This window comes from Xenopus tropicalis, chromosome 7 (genome assembly GCF_000004195.4).
Source record: "Xenopus tropicalis strain Nigerian chromosome 7, UCB_Xtro_10.0, whole genome shotgun sequence".
In the NCBI taxonomy this organism is placed as follows: Eukaryota; Metazoa; Chordata; class Amphibia; order Anura; family Pipidae; genus Xenopus; species Xenopus tropicalis.
In genome coordinates, this window is record NC_030683.2 from 95036412 (window position 1) to 95056178 (window position 19767).

The window sequence follows — 19767 nt, forward strand, 5'->3', positions numbered from 1 at the left end:
CAACCCCTTGGATGTTGCTCTCAGCGCCCCCAAACCAGGTAGTTATTTTTGAATTCCTGACTTGGTGACAAGTTTTGGTCGAATAAAAACAAGATTTACTACCAAATAAAGCCCCCTGTAAGCTGACAGTGTGCACAGAGGCTGCCTAATAGCCAATCACAGCCCTTTTTTGGCACCTCCATTAACTTTTATTATGCTATTGTTGCTCTCCAAGTCTTTGTACATTAGACTGTTGCTCACAAGTGAGAAAGGTTGGGGACCCCTGCTATAGACAGTCCCTATTTATTGGGCTGGTGGGGGGCTGTTTGGGCCTCTGTGTACTTATCTCTAAACCTGTATGATGGAATGAATTTGTTGGAGCAGAGAAATAATCAACTGCTACTTCAGCCTAACAATTTCACCTGGTATGATCAATAGTTTCTGGTATTAGTATAGGACGTTCTTTTATGGCAGCAGCCGATCCCTTTAATAAAACTGGAAAGACAAGAATATCAGCTCTAATACTCTTCCCTTTAATAATATGAACAGAGAATTTGCCACGAATGAGTAAATATTGATTTCTCTAAATACAGCACTGCACCAATAACCTGTTTATAAGATGCAGATGTAAAATTATTAAAAACTATTAAATACGACCTAGAAAGAAATATATATTAGCCTGCTGATGCAACCACATTAAAGAAGCCTGTCTTTACTATACTGAGGATTGTAGGTAATAAGAGCAACATTGTTATTCAAAAGCAGGACTTGAGTTGAATGGCTTGGGACACAGTGATGCAGCCCTTAGTTACTTCAAAGACACAAGGCGTAACACACAGCTTTCCCTGCAATGAATCATTAAATTAATATTTAAGAGAAATTATATGTTCAATAAATTGCTTTCTCTCATTTCATTAGAATCTCTGCAAGCACAACCTCTGCAATCTTAGGACCTGAGCAAGTGTTACCCTACAGCGCCCTCTAGTGACAATCAAACAATTTTGTAAACAAATTAGAAACAGAGTCTGAATGACATGGAGGTCTGTTTGATTAGGAAGAATGCTGCTAGAACTGAGTTTTGAGCCAGATCCTCCCAAACAATCATCATCATTTATTTATTTACATGGTACCAGCAAGTAAATTAACACTTTTCAATAGTTGCAAACAAGGGTACAGAATACAAGTAGGATGGGTGGCAAATGAAGCTTGGCTTGACTAAGAATTATGGGCAATAGGGAACATGGGAAAAAACTATTATTAAATTGGCCTAGAGTAGTGATGGGCAAATGTCAGCCTTCCATGTGTTACAGATTTACAGCTCTGGTTCAACTCCAGTGATGGCACTGAACAAGTTGTATATAGAAAAAATGTAATAAAAGTCCACATCCTGCATGGCTAGTTAGCAAATAATTTAGATGCATAGCTGTACATAAATCAGTTTAGTCTACAGCATGCATCTAAATTAATTACTTATTAGATGTGCAGGATGTGGATGTGGCCAGTTAAGGGGTGAGGCGCCAACCCTACATAAGGGCTGCCAAGTGCGCTTTGAATTCCAAAGACACAACACTACACAAATATGTCTTTGCCAGTCCTGTTGCAGAGCTGCTACTCCCAGCAGCCAATGACAGAAAGGAAGAAGTGGAAACCTGTAGTTCTGCAAGAGCTGAGCAATGACAAACTGTTCTGTAATTGGTCAGTAACGAGCACACCAAAGTACTTGCCTCCTCTTAAGACTAATTGTGCATCTTGTTTAAATATGAAACTGCCTATTTCAGCATGATGTTGTCTTTGTTCCAACCTTTGCCAGTTTCTGCAACACTTCATCCCAGCTGTCTGTTTATAAGTACCTAATAACAGGACCTGGCGCTCCTATGGAATTCTATAAGCATGTGTCACAACAAATAACTCATACTTTTGTGTAGATATATATATATATATATATATACAGAAAAGAACAGAGCACACCCTAATAGTAATCAAATGCCCCAGGTGCTTGCAAAAACCATGTATATAGCAAGACAATGAGCCGCACACGCAGGGACTTTGTTAGAAAACAAAAATTTTTTTAATGAAAACGATCCAACGTTTCAAGCACCAACTGTGCTCTTCCTCAGGGACAAACCTGAGGGATTGTCCCTGAGGAAGAGCACAGTTGGTGCTCGAAACGTTGGATCGTTTTCATTAAAAAAATTTTGTTTTCTAACAAAGTCCCTGCGTGTGCGGCTCATTGTCTTGCTATATATATATATATATATATATATATATATATATATATATATATATATATATATATATATATATACACACACACACTTCTAAAAAATAGAGGGCAAGCACTCCCTATAATTGTAGTTATATTTTCTTTATTAAGACATTTTATATAAGAAATCTTATGTTTCCATCCTTATTACCTCATTAGGTGTTTTCAGACTATAAGATACACTAAACTTTACCCAGTATATCTCTCAGGCATGAGCCTTTATGTGTGTTAGAGGCCAGGGTGTTGTGCAACTGAAACTCACAATAAAGGAAGAGCGCCAGTGGTTCTTTAACACAAACAAGAACTTATTTATTGATCTGATCCGCCCAGGAGCATTAACAGATAACAATGCAGGTCTCTTGCATATTACAGGTCAGGCATAAACTCAAAGTACAGTCACATTGACTCTATCCCCGCAGGGCAACAATGGGCTACTCCCCAGTGGAACCCAGGTGATTCACTATCTAACAAACTCCTAACAAACTGGACTTCATCCACATGGCTGCTAAGCCTTTTATATTTACATAGTGCCACCTTGTGTCAAAACTGCAGAACTACAAGGGTCATGCTTTGACCCAGGAAAGGGACTCTTCTCTTCTATATTGAGGACCCCATATAGGCATCTAAATAACTAAGGGACTGCTACAAAGAAAGGGGCACAATTTACTAGTCCTCTACACTTGCCTTTCTCTCAAATTAGACTCATTGAACCTGGCAACCAAAAACTGGTTGTTCTGCAAGGATATATACTTTATATCTTTATATTCATACTCTTTCCTATTCATATTATTATTTATTTATAAAGTGCCAACATATTCTGCAGCGCTGTACATATTCCTTTTCCTGTCTGTCATGCACACCGCTGTCTGGTTGCTTAAAAAATAATATACTAAATAATTTAAAAGGCATAAAAAATAAAGACCATCACAGAAATACCATCTGTATCATACTAAAAGTTAGGGGTAGTTTACCTTTAACATATCTATATAAAAAGAAAGATACATGTAGTGATCAAATACAAACTGAAACCATGCCCTGATGTTAACTCCTAATGTTTTTCTAATATTCATTCTTTGTATCTGGATTACTTGCCTATGCCACTGATATTTAGATTTCTTAAATATAATGAAAATATTTTGAAACCTCCCTGCTGGGTCACATGTAATGCCGTTTCGACTTGATGATGCACACACTTACCTGTGCGCCCTGATGTTAACTCCTAATGTTTTTCTAATATTCATTCTTTGGGGCTGATTTACTAACCCACGAATCCGACCCGAATTGGAAAAGTTCCAACTTGAAAACGAACATTTTGCGACTTTTTCGTATGTTTTGCGATTTTTTCGGATTCTGTACGAATTTTTCGTTACCAATACGATTTTTGCGTAAAAACGCGAGTTTTTCGTATCCATTACGAAAGTTGCGTAAAAAGTTGCGCATTTTTCGTAGCGTTAAAACTTACGCGAAAAGTTGCGCATTTTTCGTAGCGTTAAAACTTAACGCTACGAAAAATGCGCAACTTTTCGCGTAAGTTTTAACGCTACGCAAAATGCGCAACTTTTTACGCAACTTTCGTAATGGATAGGAAAACTCGCGTTTTTACGCAAAAATCGTATTGGTAACGAAAAATTCGTAAAGAATCCGAAAAAATCGCAAAACATACGAAAAAAATCGCAAAGTACCGATCATTACGAAAAAAACGCAATCGGACTCCATTCGACCCGTTCGTGGGTAAGTAAATCAGCCCCTTTGTATCTGGATTACTTGCCTATGCCACTGATATTTAGATTTCTTAAATATAATGAAAATATTTTGAAACCTCCCTGCTGGGTCACATGTAATGCCGTTTCGACTTGATGATGCACACACTTACATGTGCAGGTACATAAGGAGACTAAAGGAGATGGCTTGGCTTCCCTTAAATGGGCAAATAATATCATGCTGTCCTAAAAGCAAAACAAAAATGGTCAATATCTTCTAAAGGGGTAAATAAAGCTCTTACATGTTTTATATCATTATGATTTTACTTACAGAGCTGGTCACTGAACAGCACACTCCTTTACTAAAGTGGCTATCCATAATTTTCTATAATGTTGTCACACTCCCCTTAGCCATGTTGCTCTGTGACAGCACTAGTGCCAGTGCGTGTTGTATAGTGATCAGTGTTCCACATATACCTGCAGGGATGCTGAGAGGATGAATAGGCAATAGGCACGTGTTAGAGAACTAGGGCTGGCTGACATCACCGGGTTATTGTAGGCATATAATAGGCTTGGGGCAATTTCTTGAGATGTGAATCTGTATTGCCTTCCTAAATCCCCCTTTATGGGTCACTGCCCCATAGGGGCTTGTTTTGTTGCCTAGGGTACAGGAAGATTCCATGACATAAAACAAAAAGCTTGTTCTGGAATGAAGCCCAGGTCATATATATAAATCTATTAGTACAACTATTGCCCTGTATTAGGCACTGCCTCTGCAGCACAGGTTATTCTACAAAGCGATGCCTTGTCATTAATAGTGTAGCCATGTTGTATTGATGAGGAAATTACGTAGCCTCACAGAAAACAGCCAGAAAAGACAGCAAATAGTTAAACTATAGAAGATAAACAGTGAAGACCAATTGAAAAGTTGCTTAGAACATGCTGTTCTATGCATTGGCATCCCATTGTGTGGTCTAAGCCACGACCAGGAACATCTGCTGAGATTTCATTTAGGGAATGTGGGGAGGGGGATGGAATTTTGGCAGGGAAAAAAAAGAAGACATGAAACACTTTACAGAGTCAAAGTGGTTAATGTCATTATTAATAAAGGTTCAGTTAATGAAAAAGAAGGTATATTCCTTATTCCTGGATATTCCCCTGAAACAGATTTACATTCTCATCCACTGGAAAAAAGGGCAAATCTTAGTGATGTAGCGAGCACAGTGGGAGAAGCTTGTTTAACCACCACGGGGCTGACATATTGGCCTGGTGAGAGTTGTAATTCCAGATAAACTGCAGTCCCAGCACTAAATTTAGTTCCACACATGACTGATGGAGACAGAAAGGAAAGTACTGTGTATCTTACGCAATGGATGTGGCTGTGGGGAATCATATGAAACAGCTGAAGGGCAGGAAGTCAGGTCACAAATGGAATGAAGAGAGGGTGGGAAAAGTCTCCCAAACGCAGCTCATGGCACAAGAACATGTAAAAGACAGGAAAAGGCAAGAGCAAACAGTTCCAAAACAAGTTTGTTTGTATGATTGGAAGATGTGTCAGTTTACTATGATCCATTTGCTGATATAGAGTGATATAGAGTGAAATGCTTTAACAGTTCATTTCCTTTGGGAAGCAACTCACGAGAGGGGAGTGGATGAATTTAATTACATATTTCTATGTTTTGTTCTAGTGTGTAAGTGGCCCAATATATGGGCCTATCTACATTCTCCCAGTCATGTGACTTGAGATCGGTCTTTCAAAATTATATAAGAAAAGAACAAATACATTTCAGCAGATAAGAAAGTGAAAGTCCTCACTGCAACAGCCAATACAAACCAGTTTTTCTGGGTCCTCCCCCTTTTTGTAATGCATCCCAGTATCATCACAGTTTGCCCTTAGAAATATATATAATTTTTTTTTTTTTTAAATCTGAAAATAAGGAAGCCCTGCCCTTGACTTATAAACATTTATTATTGTTTGGTTGCTTTAGGCAGTGCTGACAGTTTCTAGATCTCCCTTACAGGAAACATACACCCTACCATATAACAGTGATAAAATGATCCGAGTGCTCTTCTGAACACTTTTGCAATTTACAATATGTATTTTTAGATTTTATGATAGTGTTTTGCACCAATAACATCTTGTGTAACTGGAGTGCCCCCTGCGGTTTGACCCAGGCAGAAGGGCAAAAGCTTAATTTACTAAAGGAAGGATCATGTGATGCCTAATTTTTTACTCCCTGCTTAAGTTTTTGCCATTCTGTCTGGCCCTCATCCAGGCAAAAAACTGCTAACAAAAAAAAATAACTACTGATGTAAAAATAGCTCAAAAGAGCAATAGGAACAATGTTACAGTTAGCAGTAGGGCATGTCCCCTTTAATAATGTAACAACTGTGGAAAACAATTACAGCACATAACGCTCATTCACAGGAACCGAGCTTATTGCACATAAATGGGGGATAAAAGCTGCCAATGGACATAGTTGGCACTTATTAACCTGTGTATGGGGCACGCAGACAGGCCTAACGGACTGATATCTGGCAGATATTGATCCCAGATTTAGAAATCCATCTGGTGACGGGTACATTGGCTGATTGATGCAGTCCTCACCCCAATCCTTTTGGCCAATGGTCTGGATAAATCTGATATTGTCCAGCTGAAGGTGGGCATAGTGCGGTGACCTCACCAAACAAGCAGATATCCAGCTTAAGGCTAATGGCAGAAGGGTGGATACACCTCCTCCTTCCTGAGTGCGCTGACAGGCTTGGGATCAGTCCAGTGCAGAGAGTCTCTTGGTGTGTGAATGTATACTCTAATGTTTCCATGGTGAAAAAAACACACACACAAATATGAATATTTTAAAATATGCTTTATTGATTTTTTTTTTGTATTTGCCTCCATGCCTTTAGAATTTATCCACACCAAGGTGGGCATAATTAAAACTAAAGTTACCAAACATTTTATACTACATATTATCGCTCTTTTTTTTTTTTAATATACCATCTTCTTAGTATCTTTTTAAAATTATTTCCTAGCATGTAATGAAAAGTACTAAATAACCATGAGCTTTTTTTAAAAAAATAAAACACAGGGAAAAAAGCTTTATAAAACACTTCGCCTGGACGCGAAAAAAAATACATGGCTTTTTTCTTCGGTCCGACCGGTCCCTTTAAAAAGCACTAGTCATCAAGCCACTGTTTGCCAGTGATAATATGCATCATGTTAACGAGAAAACAGATTTAGATTTGTAAGACTAAATACCCCTTAAATAGGGTGCACTAAATTGAAAAATACCATCTAACATTATCAAATGTCCATGTTACAGTTTTCAGAGCTTGACATTCAGTTTTTTTTAGGATAAAGCAAAATATACGGCAGCACTGATGTACCATCTACACAGATTAGTAGGAAGGGAGAAACACAAAGCTGGTTACAGGCAACTCAACCAGTCTGAAAGAGCTTAAATTACACAGTCACTTGCACATAGAGAGTACTTTGATTGAAAATAAAATGCCCGAACAAAGATCTATTTATGCCACTGCCAGCCTATTCTGCTGGGCCAGAAATTGCTGCATTTTAATGGAAATCACAGGACAAAAATAAATCCGGATAGTGTTTCTTGAAAGAGGTAAATGAGATGGGTTTTTTTTTCTCCAGGCCTCTCTATACAATATAAAAAATGTCTCTTATAGGGAGAGATTGGGAAATAAAACAAGCCCAAATCAAGTTGTGTAGTAATCCTAGTAATTTTACAGGTCTATACTTCTGAAAACCTCATTTTGGACTAATCTGCCCTTTTTCTTCTGGCCACATACACCCTTACTTGCTCTGCAGTCTGGCCTCCCATCCATTTGATTTGACTGATGGGGTCACTGAAACATGAGTACCCCCCCCATACTCCTCTTGCATAAACAACTCCCATGGATAGCAGGTGTTTCTCCACATTCACCAGTTAAATACACGTGCAGCCTTAGGCACACTGCATAGGGGAGTAAATGGCACCTTGCTGCTCATCATTTATGGCTGCTGGTTGCACAATGTTCAAGGTAATAACCCCTCTGTGGGTGCAATGTACTAGTGTGTATATGGTAGCATGTTCTTATTGGCCATTATACCCTACAATTATCCAGATAAATTGCTCTTTGTATAGGGGAATTCTTATGCTAACATAGTTATATGGTCTCTCTTGTACAGGCTTTGACTACCTCATTTAGGCTAATGCTATACCTAGAGTATTCTGGTACTCGCAACCTGTGTCTGGCCAACTAGCCCCCACCATAAGGCCCATGGCAGCTATGCTATGCCAAGGATATAATAATACCAGACTGCAGGAGAAGCAGATGTGCTTTTAAAATGCAAAACTTTAAAGGAGAAGGAAAGGTACAAACACTGGGGTGGGGGGGAATGTTAGGCACCCCCAGTAAATGTAATCACTTACCTAATAACCTGGTGCTCCTGTTGGCAGAAAACTGCACGGGCCAAGGTACATGATTTCTACTGCACAAGTGTCAGGATTACAAAAAAAAAAGCAAAAGAAGGATCGCTCGCTCCCAGGTACCCAGGGCCTGGGCAGTTTTCTGCTAACAGGAGCACCAGCCCAGGGTATCAAGTAGGGCACCCCCTGGTGACGGTACCTTTCTTTTTGGATTACTTAAGGCAGCTACTGTCCACAACTTCCCCTTTAAATTGAGCAAAGGTACTTAAATGAAGTTGGGGTTACATTTGCAAAAGAAAGAATCTGATTAAACAGTGGGGGACTTTTGAAGATTGCAGCCTATACCTAAAAATATGCATTGTAAGCATTTAGATACACGGCTTTATGTAAACCCTCATGCACACACACACACACACACATATATTATATATATATATATATATATATATATATATATACATTATATATATATATATATATATATATATATATATATGTATATATATATATATATATATATATATATATATAATATATGTGTGTGTGTGTGTGTGTGTGTGCTGCTACCTTATAAATACTGCAGATATGGTAGAAATTGTATATTGGAAGACATAACCAAGTGGATATTGAAATGCCGTAACTCAAGTGGTTTTGGTTGCGCTGCGCTGCCTTTGGAGCTGCCCATCTCTACGCTCCACTTACAGACTGTGACAGCAGCTCCAGAGAACATATGATATAAACATACCCTTCATCCTTTAGGAAAAATAGAACTTCAACATTTACTTTATAATTTAGATATAACAAGTTTGTGCATTTATGCAAATAAATTAAAATATACAAACAAAAGAAAACTTTGTCTGGCAGGCATTAAAGGTTATTTAACCCTTCATTCAGAAAAGTGATGACCTTCTCCGAATAAAGATTCTGTATATATATATATTTTTTTTTTTTAAACTTTTTTTTTTTTTTTTTTTTTTTAAACAAAGCACTGGCACACCCCTTAAACAGGATAATGTCACGCAAACATATGAAATAACAGGATGCATCACACTATGGGCTCAAGAAAACCGCTTTCTGGACGAGAGACACTACAAGCACAAAGTGCACTTTTTATGTTATTTACAAATACACAGTAGTTTTTCAAGTTTTGAAACAAACAAACAAAAGAAATTAAAAATCCCCTGATCACCAAATGAAAAAAACCCTTCTTAAAAGGAAACAAAAATGGGAAAAAAGGAAAAATGAAATCCAACACAACTGCATCAAATATACAGACACCAATGAAACATCTTGCTCTCTGTTATGTACAACACAAACCTGCAAACTCTAGCTTCTTCAGTTCAACTACAACTCCCAGAATGCCATGAGAGCTGAGGGATTTTTTTGGTTCCCAGGAGCGGTAGCGCAATAACAGCTGGAGAGCCACAATTCCTCATACAACAAATACAAAATTAAAAGGCTCACGTCTTATGACACAGGCATGTACCCAGTCACATGTACATATACAGGATAAACAGGCACTTCACCAGTCTGCATCCTCCTCAATGTAATAGTCGGGTGTGGTACCATCAAATAGGCCGGGATCTAAAGATTTCCTCTGCTTTCCCCTGGCAAATACTCTGGATATGGACCCAAAGCCCATCTTTTCTTTCTTCTTCTTCCTTTTTTGGTCTTCAAGGTCTTCTAAAGACTGGAAAAAAATAGAGAGGGATGGCATGTCAGTACCTGAGTAGTAATGATGGGTGCCTAGACATGGTTTGGGAGACTACTTATTTGTATTTTCACTTCTTAAATACTGGCACATATTTCATTCCTGGCCCATGTTTTGCAGGCCTAAGATGAGTTTATAGGGAACCAAAATGCAGAGAGATTCTATTTTTTTCAGGGAGAAGTGGAACAAGCTTTCTTGGGCTGCAAGGAAACAGATTATTTGAAGCCCCCTGTAACATATGGAAATCTCCTTTGCATTTATCAGGTTTACCCTCAGAACTGCCAGATGCAGCTATTTGTCCAGGATCGCGTAAGAAATGCAAAACAAAACTGCTTCCCAGACACATGATTTACATGAACCCTCTGCACCACTGGACATCAGGATTTCCTACAGTAGTCCCTAGGGCAGAGCTTAAGATGGGAGGGCATGGTGAAAGACAAATATAGCACACTGCCATGATCATTAACCCCCAAAACATTTGGTCAATAAAATAAAGTGTCCTTAGTATATGTGCTAGTGGGACTCTCTAATCTACAGGTATATTGGGAAACTCTATGTCAAAGAACAGTCTACAGTCTATATCCCCCCCCCTTACAGTCTATATTAAACACTGCTGCCAGAATTCTCCTCCTCTCATCCAGGAGAGTTCAGGCCCTTCCCCTGCTAAAGTCCTTATCGTGGCTTCCTATTAAACAAAGAATATCTTACAAACTCCTTCTCTTAACTTTCAAAGCCCTCCATTCCTCTGCTCCTCACTACATCTTTTCCCTCGTGTCTCCGTACATTCCTGGCCGACTCCTTCATTCCTCGCAGAGCAATCATTTGGTTGCGCCCCCCACTACAACTGCGGTTTCCCACCTTAAACCTTTCTGCCTGGCTGCCTCTTACATTTGGAATGCCCTCCCTGATTTCCTCCAAAGAGAATCCTCCCTCAGTCTTTTCAAAACCAAACTAAAAGACTACCTTTTGGAGCACTCGCCCAGCACCTGATCTGGGAATCAGCACTTACATTGTAGTGTCACCCACTGTGACCTACAGCACTTATATTTGCCTATTTGTGTCTGTAAGTTACCCTCCCATATAGATTGTAAGCTCTGTGGGGCAGGGACCTCCATCCTCTTGTTTTTTACTCTTATTGCTACTGTATCTTGTATTTATTTGTATTTATTGTAATACTTTGTATTTATCTATTATGTTAATAACCCCCGTTTGTATTAATGTATTCTACTGTACAGCACTGCATACATAAGTAGCGCTTTATAAATACAGATATATATACATACATACATACATACATACTAAGAATCCTCTGCTCACTTACAGCTCTTGCAATTTTCTAAAGCTGGCCATACACAGGCCAAGATAAACTTCAGCTACTCCAGACAGGTCTACACAGGCCAGAATTATGATCCAGTCCTTGGTCTGGGGCAAAATTGCTGAAATGATTTGATCAAGTGTGTAGGTCACCAAAATCGGGCAATAGCCTTTGCAAACAAGTAGATATTTATGTGTATGCCCAGCTTAGGGGGGGGATTTATTATTTCCTGCTATTCATATAACGCAGACACATTTTCACAGCTCTTTACAAAGATTTTACATCAGTAATGTAAGCCTAAAGGTCAAATAAGCAGGGCTACATTGAGCCAAATCTGTAGCATAGTGGCCCGTGTCCACTCAGCCACATATCAGTTAACTTGGCAGTAAAAGCCCGTGAGGTGGGGGCTGTTCCTAATATAATACACTTGTTGGCCCAGCACCTGGGGGATAAATCAGGCCAAGATTCATTTGCTTGTGGACATAACTATATAAGTGGACTTAACTTTAGGATAGCAAGGGATTTAAAGTTAATTTTAATTGGCTTTTCTGGATACAATTGGACCACTACAATAGAGTGATTTAGGACAATATTTCATATATCTTAAATGGGCCTGCAAAACACTGGAGTTTGCAGGTTTGTGTCGTACATAACAGAGAGCAAGATGTTTCATTGGTGTCTGTATATTTGATGCAGTTGTGTTGGATTTCATTTTTTTCTCCCATTTTCTTTAAGAAACGACATAACTATATAAGTGGACCTTAACTTTAGGATAGCAAAGGATTTAAAGTTAATTTTAATTGGCTATTCTGGATACAATTGGACCACTACAATAGTGGGATTTAGGACAATATTTCATCTATCTTAAATGGGCCTGCAAAACACTGGTGCCACGTTTTAGACAATAAAATGCCACATTTATTGCTTCTTCTATCTAAGTACCCTAATACACACACACACTTAAGCACCATGACAGTACAAATGTGTTCCTAAAGGCATGCTTTGTCTAGCAACTACGGTATGTGGGATAATGATCACAATGGCAGTCTCTCAGCCGGCATGCATCAGTCCTGACTACATGGAATAGGCAAGCAGAGTACAAGTTGATAGAAAAGTAAAATATTCAAAAACCTTTCTGGAAAAGATGGAAGAAGCCAAGAAAATGCCTACACTACCGTCTTACATTGCAGAGGGAATGCGTTCGGTGTCTCGGAGAGTTGATGTCACTTGGTGTTGAAGACCTGTCTCCTTCTGCTGCAGAAGCGTCAGATATTACTGAGGGTTGCCGGGAATGGCAAGGACTAACTCTGACAGCTTAAAAAAAAAGACAGTCATGGAAAGTGAGTCTCGACACAAACATTTGCACTCGCGAATACACATTCACAAACCAGCCGAGTAAATACAAAATGTATCAAAGGTTTATACTAAATCTCAGCTTTTAACGGTCATTTTTTTTTCTTTGTTTTCACATGTAAATCTGCATTGACTGCAAAAACAGAGGGGGTTGGAGTGGTCATAATATGTTTGGAAACCTGGACTCTGAACTGGAGCTTGAATTTTAATTTGCAGAGCACTCTTATCAATGCAAAGAGATAAGGGAGCTTAATCATATTGCCCCAAAGTGACTGATATGTATGACTAAATCATTTGCACAGCTGCGAGGCAAATCTGCCTGTCAATTGACTTCATATTCAAATAGGTGTCATAGTGCATTTTGGGCCCTTGAATTAATCAGTTGCTATATAATGCCAATACAGAAGGCAGTGTTGTGCATTACAGGTATTGAGCTAAAGGTTTAATGGAATGAGAGTGGCAGATTCACAAAAGCCCCATTCCAGTTGGGCGATTAAGGAGCTGTAGTTCTACTTAGCACTAAATGAGAAGTAAAGCCCATTATAAAGTAGAGGGCCTCTGGGAGGGCCAACCCTCTTAAAGGAACAGTAACACCAAAAAATGAAAGTGTATAAAAATAATTAATATATTATATACTATTGCCCTGCACTGTTAAAAGTTGTGTGTTTTCTTCATAAACATTACTGCAGTTTATATAAATACCCTGCTGTGTAGCCATGGGGGCAGCCATTTAAATTGAAAAAAGGAGAAAAGGCACAGGTTACTAAGCAGATAACAGATAAGTAGCAGATTCCCATTGTATTCTACACAGTTTATCTGGTATCTTCTTATGTAACCTGTGCCTTTTCTCCTTTTTTCAATTTAAATGGCTGCCCCCATGGCTACACAGCAGCTATTTCTATTAACTATAGTAGTCTTTCTGAAGCAAACGTGCAACTTTTACCAGTGCAGGGCAACAGTACATTATATTTTAATTATTTTAAAACATTTTTATTTTTTAGTGTTACTGTTCCTTTAACATTCCGTTGAATGTTCCATCGAATGCCTAAAATGCACTTTGCCTAAAAGGCTGTCACATTATGCTAGAATGTTCAACACTATAATCCCTAACCAGGAGTAGATCAACTTTCAGTGTACACGGACCACCTTGGTGATCACCATGGCACAACTTTGCGACTCTAATGGGATGGTTGGGCTGCCAATACAGGGGCCAATACAGGGGCCCTCTACTTTACTTTAACAATTTTACTTGCAATTAACTTAAGAAAGATTGGTTAATTTTGCAGATACACTTGTTACTCCAACTTAAGAACACAGAGCAAATCTGCTTGGAAGGTTTGGCCAAAATCATTCCTGAACAGTGTGCAAAACTTGTATATACTTACCCCTAAAAGCCTTGCATCTGTAATTGCAGCCAAAAGGTTTACTGGGGAATGAATACTTATGCAACCAAGAAATGTCTGCTTTTATGTGTTTAAATAACTTTTGTGTCACAATAAAACATATTTTTCACCTTGTGTAAATCAAATAGTAAATATTCCCAATTAAACACATTTAAATTTCAAAAAAAGTCTAAGGGTGGGGGGCTGCTGAATAAACAAATAGTTGTACAATGCAGTCCCCGTGGAGACAGACAAAGTAAATAAAATACACATGTGCAGCAGATATAGTAGCAATGCCCACTGCAGCTCAATGCTAAGGCCATTTCTAAACTTTGTGTGTAAGATGTAGAAAACATTTTGGTTTTATGGGCAAGGTAGAAGACATGGCATGCACGGTTAATCCTGAGGTGCAGGAAAGAAAGCAGAAAGCACGCGTTTGTGCACAGGAATTTATGTATGTTGTGTGTCACAGTGTGTTACTGAATGCAGCACATTTAAACAGAATAATATGTAAGGTATTGGCGGTAGCAATCAGAATCAGTAGCTATTCAGATACAAACCTTGCCGGTCTGTGGTATGCTGGGGATGTCCATGGTATAGCGTTTGCTGGCTCTGTCGAATGGCTGCAGTAAGCGGGAGGTCTGCGTGCATTACCCACTCTTGATTTCCATTTAACACAGTTTCTCCAGGCATTGCTAGAGAGTGGCGCTTGGGCACATCCTTAGTAAGCGTCGCTAAGGACTGTTTAGCCTAAAAGAAAAAAAAGAAAATATTCCAGAACACAAAATGCCAACCAACCTGAACTGGAGGTTATGGTTACTAAGAGATTTCAATACAGTTAATTTGCCAGACATTTTGATTGGTCATCGCAATAAAACAAAACAAACCCCTGACTAGTTAGATCTATTTGTGAGTAGAATGTCTACTAGCACATTTGTGACTACTTGGGTATTTATGTTTATTTGATATTACAAAGCTCAGGTATTGGCCAGTCTAACTGCAATTATCCCATCACCAAAATTAGCCAGAATATTTAAAAGATCACAGTGTTTAAATGAATATAGGAAATCAGTGATTAAAGGACATTGAGCATGACAAAACCCTGAATGTTTTATAAAGGGAAGATTAAAAGAAATAATATTTGCCCTAAAAAAAGATGGAAAAAACGGCTCCAAAGCGGTGTGAAGTCAACTTCTGTATCAAAGTAATAAACAGCTGTTTAACCAATAACATCCTTCCCTTCTTTTCTAAAAGCTCCAGCAGAGGTTTCCACGCTAAAGGGCTGTACATCCTAGGGGCACAAAGCTGTAAGTGAGGTGGCAGGATCATCATAAAGGACATTTTACGGGCAATGCCATAGAAATATGGGTAACTAACTGCACAGCATATATATAGCTTATTTACCTTACTAATAAAACAGCTTGGAACTCAGCAGGATTTAATTGCTGCATTATAACTATGCTGCATTACTGCATTATAACTGTGCTGCATTACTGCACTTAAAATAACCAGAGTTTTGGCTCAGTTACAAAGCCATTCTTAATCTAGTTGCCACGTTGGCTATTTCATGAGCAGTCATTTATTAAAGTAGATACAAAATGTTATGCCCCATGCCGTTTGGTTACTACTATATGCTTTAGTTTAAGTTGGGAGTGCACGCACGGCACAATGGTTCAGCGGAATTTATTTCTGTCTTGCTTCTGAGTTCCGATTTGGGCACTATCTGCATGGAGTATGCATGTTCTGCATTCATCTTCTCAAGGTATTCTGAGAAATGGCCATAAACCTACAGTACCTACAAAAACTAATCATCTCCTTTGCTTGAAGCACAGGGAATGTAGTTTTTTTTTTTTTTTTTTTTTTAAAAGACTGATGAACAAAGAGACTCTTTCATATTAATGTGAGAGCAGATCACTGCATAGTGATTTAAATGAATTACAATAAAAGCACACAACATACACACAAGTATACACCCCCTTCAAGCCAGTATTTAGTATATTAAGTACCAATAACAGCCTTCAAATAGGTTTGCCCATTACTCTTTGCAAAACTGCCCAATCTGAACAGCTGAATGAACAGCTTTTTTTTTTTTTTTTTTTTTTTTAAATATCCAACCACAAATTGTCTATTGGATTTAGATCTGGACTCTTGACCATTCCAGGGCATTAACTATCCATTATTCCGTTTAGACTTTTATATTTGGAGACGTTATCTTGCTAGAAGACAAATTTTCTCCCAAGGCTCTTGTTTCTTGTAGACAGTCACTGTGTTCAGGATTTCACTGTATTTTGCTGCATTCATTCCACCCTCACAAGCCTTCCAGGGCCAGCTGCAGAGAAGCTCCCCATAGCATGATGCTGTCCCCACTATTCGATGGAGTGCTTATGGTGAAGTACAGTGTTTGTCTTATGTTTAGCCTTTAATCCTTCAATGTTGGTCTTGTCATCCGAGCATAGAACCTTCGGCTAGCTGTCTTCAGAGTCTCCCACAAAGTTGTGACTGGTGAAGAACAACAGTTGTTTTATGAATGATATCTCCAACCTCAGCCAGCTAGGCACAGAACTCCTTCAGAGACATCATAGGCACTGTTCCCTCTAAGCTGTGCGCGTGTGCGCGCGCACACGACTTTCCGAACCCGCGTACACAAATTAAAATAGCGCGCACAAAAATTACATTTTTGTAACTTGACAAACTGAAAGACCTGCGCAAAAATGCCCATAACTGAACTCCAACAAACATTCTGTAGCGCACAAAAATTTAATCTTGCTTTAAAATGCGCACGGATGATATTTTTTGCGCACACAGCCTATAAAAAATTAGAGGGAACGTTGATCATAGGTCTATTGGTGGCCTCCCTTACTATTCTACTTCTTGCATGAAAACTCGCTTTTGGTGGATGGCTTGTTCTTCGCAGATTTAATCGTTTCTTAATGACTCCAAGGGATATTTAGTGAAAAGTTGTTATATGCATCCCTCCATGCTTTTCAATCACCTTTAAATGGAATGGCTTGGGGTGTGCTTTTGCCTTTAGGTTCTAATGTCTGTGCCTGCACCCAAAAGCATGGAATACAGCTGGGTGCATGATATCTGCCCAAAAACACAAGACTTTGCATTATTGGCGGATATCTGCTACATGTGCCTGAACCGGAGTGTATTCAATGCTTTGCAGTTCCTGTGGAAGTAAGAGGATTTTGCAGCAGTGGGGTGTATCCTTGCCAAGCGTTTTTTAGCTACGTGTGGCATTATCCTTACACTTGTAAACCCTTGACTACACTTAGGTGATATTTATTTAACTAATTAACCACGTACAATCACTTTGCAGAGATCGGCTTTCACTTTAACATTAGTCTGTTTTTATCGTTCACTGTCCCCCCAAAAATGAAATTTGATAATAATGATGCAATGTTCTATGAGATGATAATGATGCAATGTTCTATGAATATAAAACATGAAAATGTTCAAGAGGCTGAATACTTATAATATGCACCGTATATCCAAGAACTCTAGTTTTTTGGGGGAAAAGTTTTGTATTTAATAAAATGATATAATGTCACATTGAACGCTAAAAAAAGAATAAAAAAGTTGGCCATTGTACCATTATAAAAGGGATGTGCAAGATGCGTAAATGTAGAATTCAGAGTGTGATTTACTAATACACATTAAGACAACAAAACATGGACATATTCAAAACAATACAGAGAAATATATACATTTACCATAATACAATAAAACACAAAAACACAATGTAACGCATAACATTTGTATCTAAACTTGAAGCACTTTATGACAATTGTGTGACACAAGCTACCTACCGAGCCGAGGAGCTGAAATTCCACACACACTGTCCCTCCTGTACCAAAGCCTAGTGCCATCTCAGCACCATGTGTGCAAATCTCCCCAGCTAACTTTTTTGTGCAAGTGTGACTGCCTGTAACTGCCCACGCTTGCCACACAATGGACCTTGAAGATCCAATAGTTTGTATCTAATAGTCTGTAAGCTCTTTGGGGCCGGGACCTCACCCCGACTGTGTATTTAAACTCCTAGCACTTCAGAATATATTTATTCTTATTCTCTAATTTTTCATAACTATAACCCTGTTTGTGTTTAATTTATGCCTTTTAAATTGTTTACTTATATGGTGCTATATTATAGTTATATACACACAGAGCTAGGCAATAAGCACACCAAATACCAATGCAAAACAATTGAGTGTATTGATTAGGTCCCAGGCGTGGATTCCAATGAAAATGAAGTCTCTTTCCTAGACACCTGACCATATACGTTTTAATTCATACAAAATAACATAATATACTTCACGCTGTTAAGAACAGCATGACGTTAAATATATATTGTAATACCTTTTTCCTTATACAGTCACATATAAACACCCTCAGGAGCCAGTGAATATATTAACATACATGCATGTTAAGAAGACAAAAGCACGGCTCAGGCATTTATACACACAGCCAACATAACAGTACAGCATCAGCTAGCGACTAATAGAAAATAGGGTGCTTTGGTCATGTCTGTCAAATCTAGCATACAACACACTAACATGTAACATTAAGCAACTGGCAGAACCCCCAGAAGTTTCAGTGAATAGTTTCTGGTTTTACTACTACTGCTATTACATGCTACCCTCCCACTGGAAGTGTCAGGATAAACAGTTATTTCTGTATTCCTTTTGCAGAAAACACCATACTACAGCTACAGAATTCAAATTACTCACTCCACTTTAATGCAGATAACAGTCACCCACAGTTCTGATATTGCCTGAATCAGTGGAGCAGGGAGCACAGCAGGATGCAGGGTAGGGGGGTATCAGACATGGCTAAGATGCCCTCAGATTACTTGGGATCTGTGTTGACATCTCTGCTAGTTTGGTTATGGGATCTATTCCCTGGAATGCTTGGAAGATAGGGTTATCCAGATATTCAGTTTTTGGATGACCATACCCAAAATCTACTAAATATCATTCAAACATTAAACGAACCCAAAATGGTGGTTCTACCACTAATATATAGTACAGAGGCACTGAATAAGAAAACAAAAATGATTTCATTAATATGGAGATCGCACAGTGATATTAAAGTAGCAGTGAATTTCAGGTAGTGTGTGTTTCTCAGTTGAGATAAGATCAGGCTGAATTAATTATTTTAATAATAGTTTAACTATATAATCCTTTAAAAGCCATGCTAAGTATATTACACCACTTTCAGTATATATACGTATGTGTGTGTCTGCCTTTTCACAGTAGGTGTCAGCATTAGCAGCTCTTTAACAGCCTCTCACTGCCGGAGTTGTCACAGTGCACTGCTCAGGCGCTTTTAACTGGGAGCAGCAAGGGTAGAACACAAAACCACACACCTATAGCACATTAAATCCATTGCCAGAGCAACAGGAGAAATAAAAAAAAAAAGAACTCCAAGGAAATAACTTCCAATATCTGAAAGGTAAAATACAGAAATTACAACTGCTGCAGCAATTCCAACACTACCACCACATAGCTGTGTAAAAGCCTTTGGTTATGAGGTGAAATTCAGTGCCCGACACCTAAAACTCTAACCAATTTCAGTTGGCAGTGGCCAATCCAATTCAACACTAATAGTGGTGGCAGGAAGCCGTTTTGG

The 19767-nt window shown here is 38.6% G+C and overlaps 1 protein-coding gene across 8 annotated transcripts in view; it reads right to left on the bottom strand.

Annotated features, from left to right (window-relative positions):
* Window positions 1–6792: 6792 nt before the first annotated feature.
* Window positions 6793–19767, bottom strand: part of kazn (kazrin, periplakin interacting protein) — a 218017-nt gene continuing 205042 nt past the window's right edge. For 6 of the 8 annotated variants that reach the window (XM_031904690.1, XM_031904691.1, XM_018095205.2 and 3 more), the window contains 3 exons: window positions 14697–14886; window positions 12585–12715; window positions 6793–10065 (listed from right to left, as the gene is read on the bottom strand). In XM_031904690.1, the coding sequence (XP_031760550.1) occupies window positions 9898–10065; window positions 12585–12715; window positions 14697–14886 (489 nt within the window). In that variant the 3' untranslated portion in view covers window positions 6793–9897. 8 annotated transcript variants of the gene reach the window in all.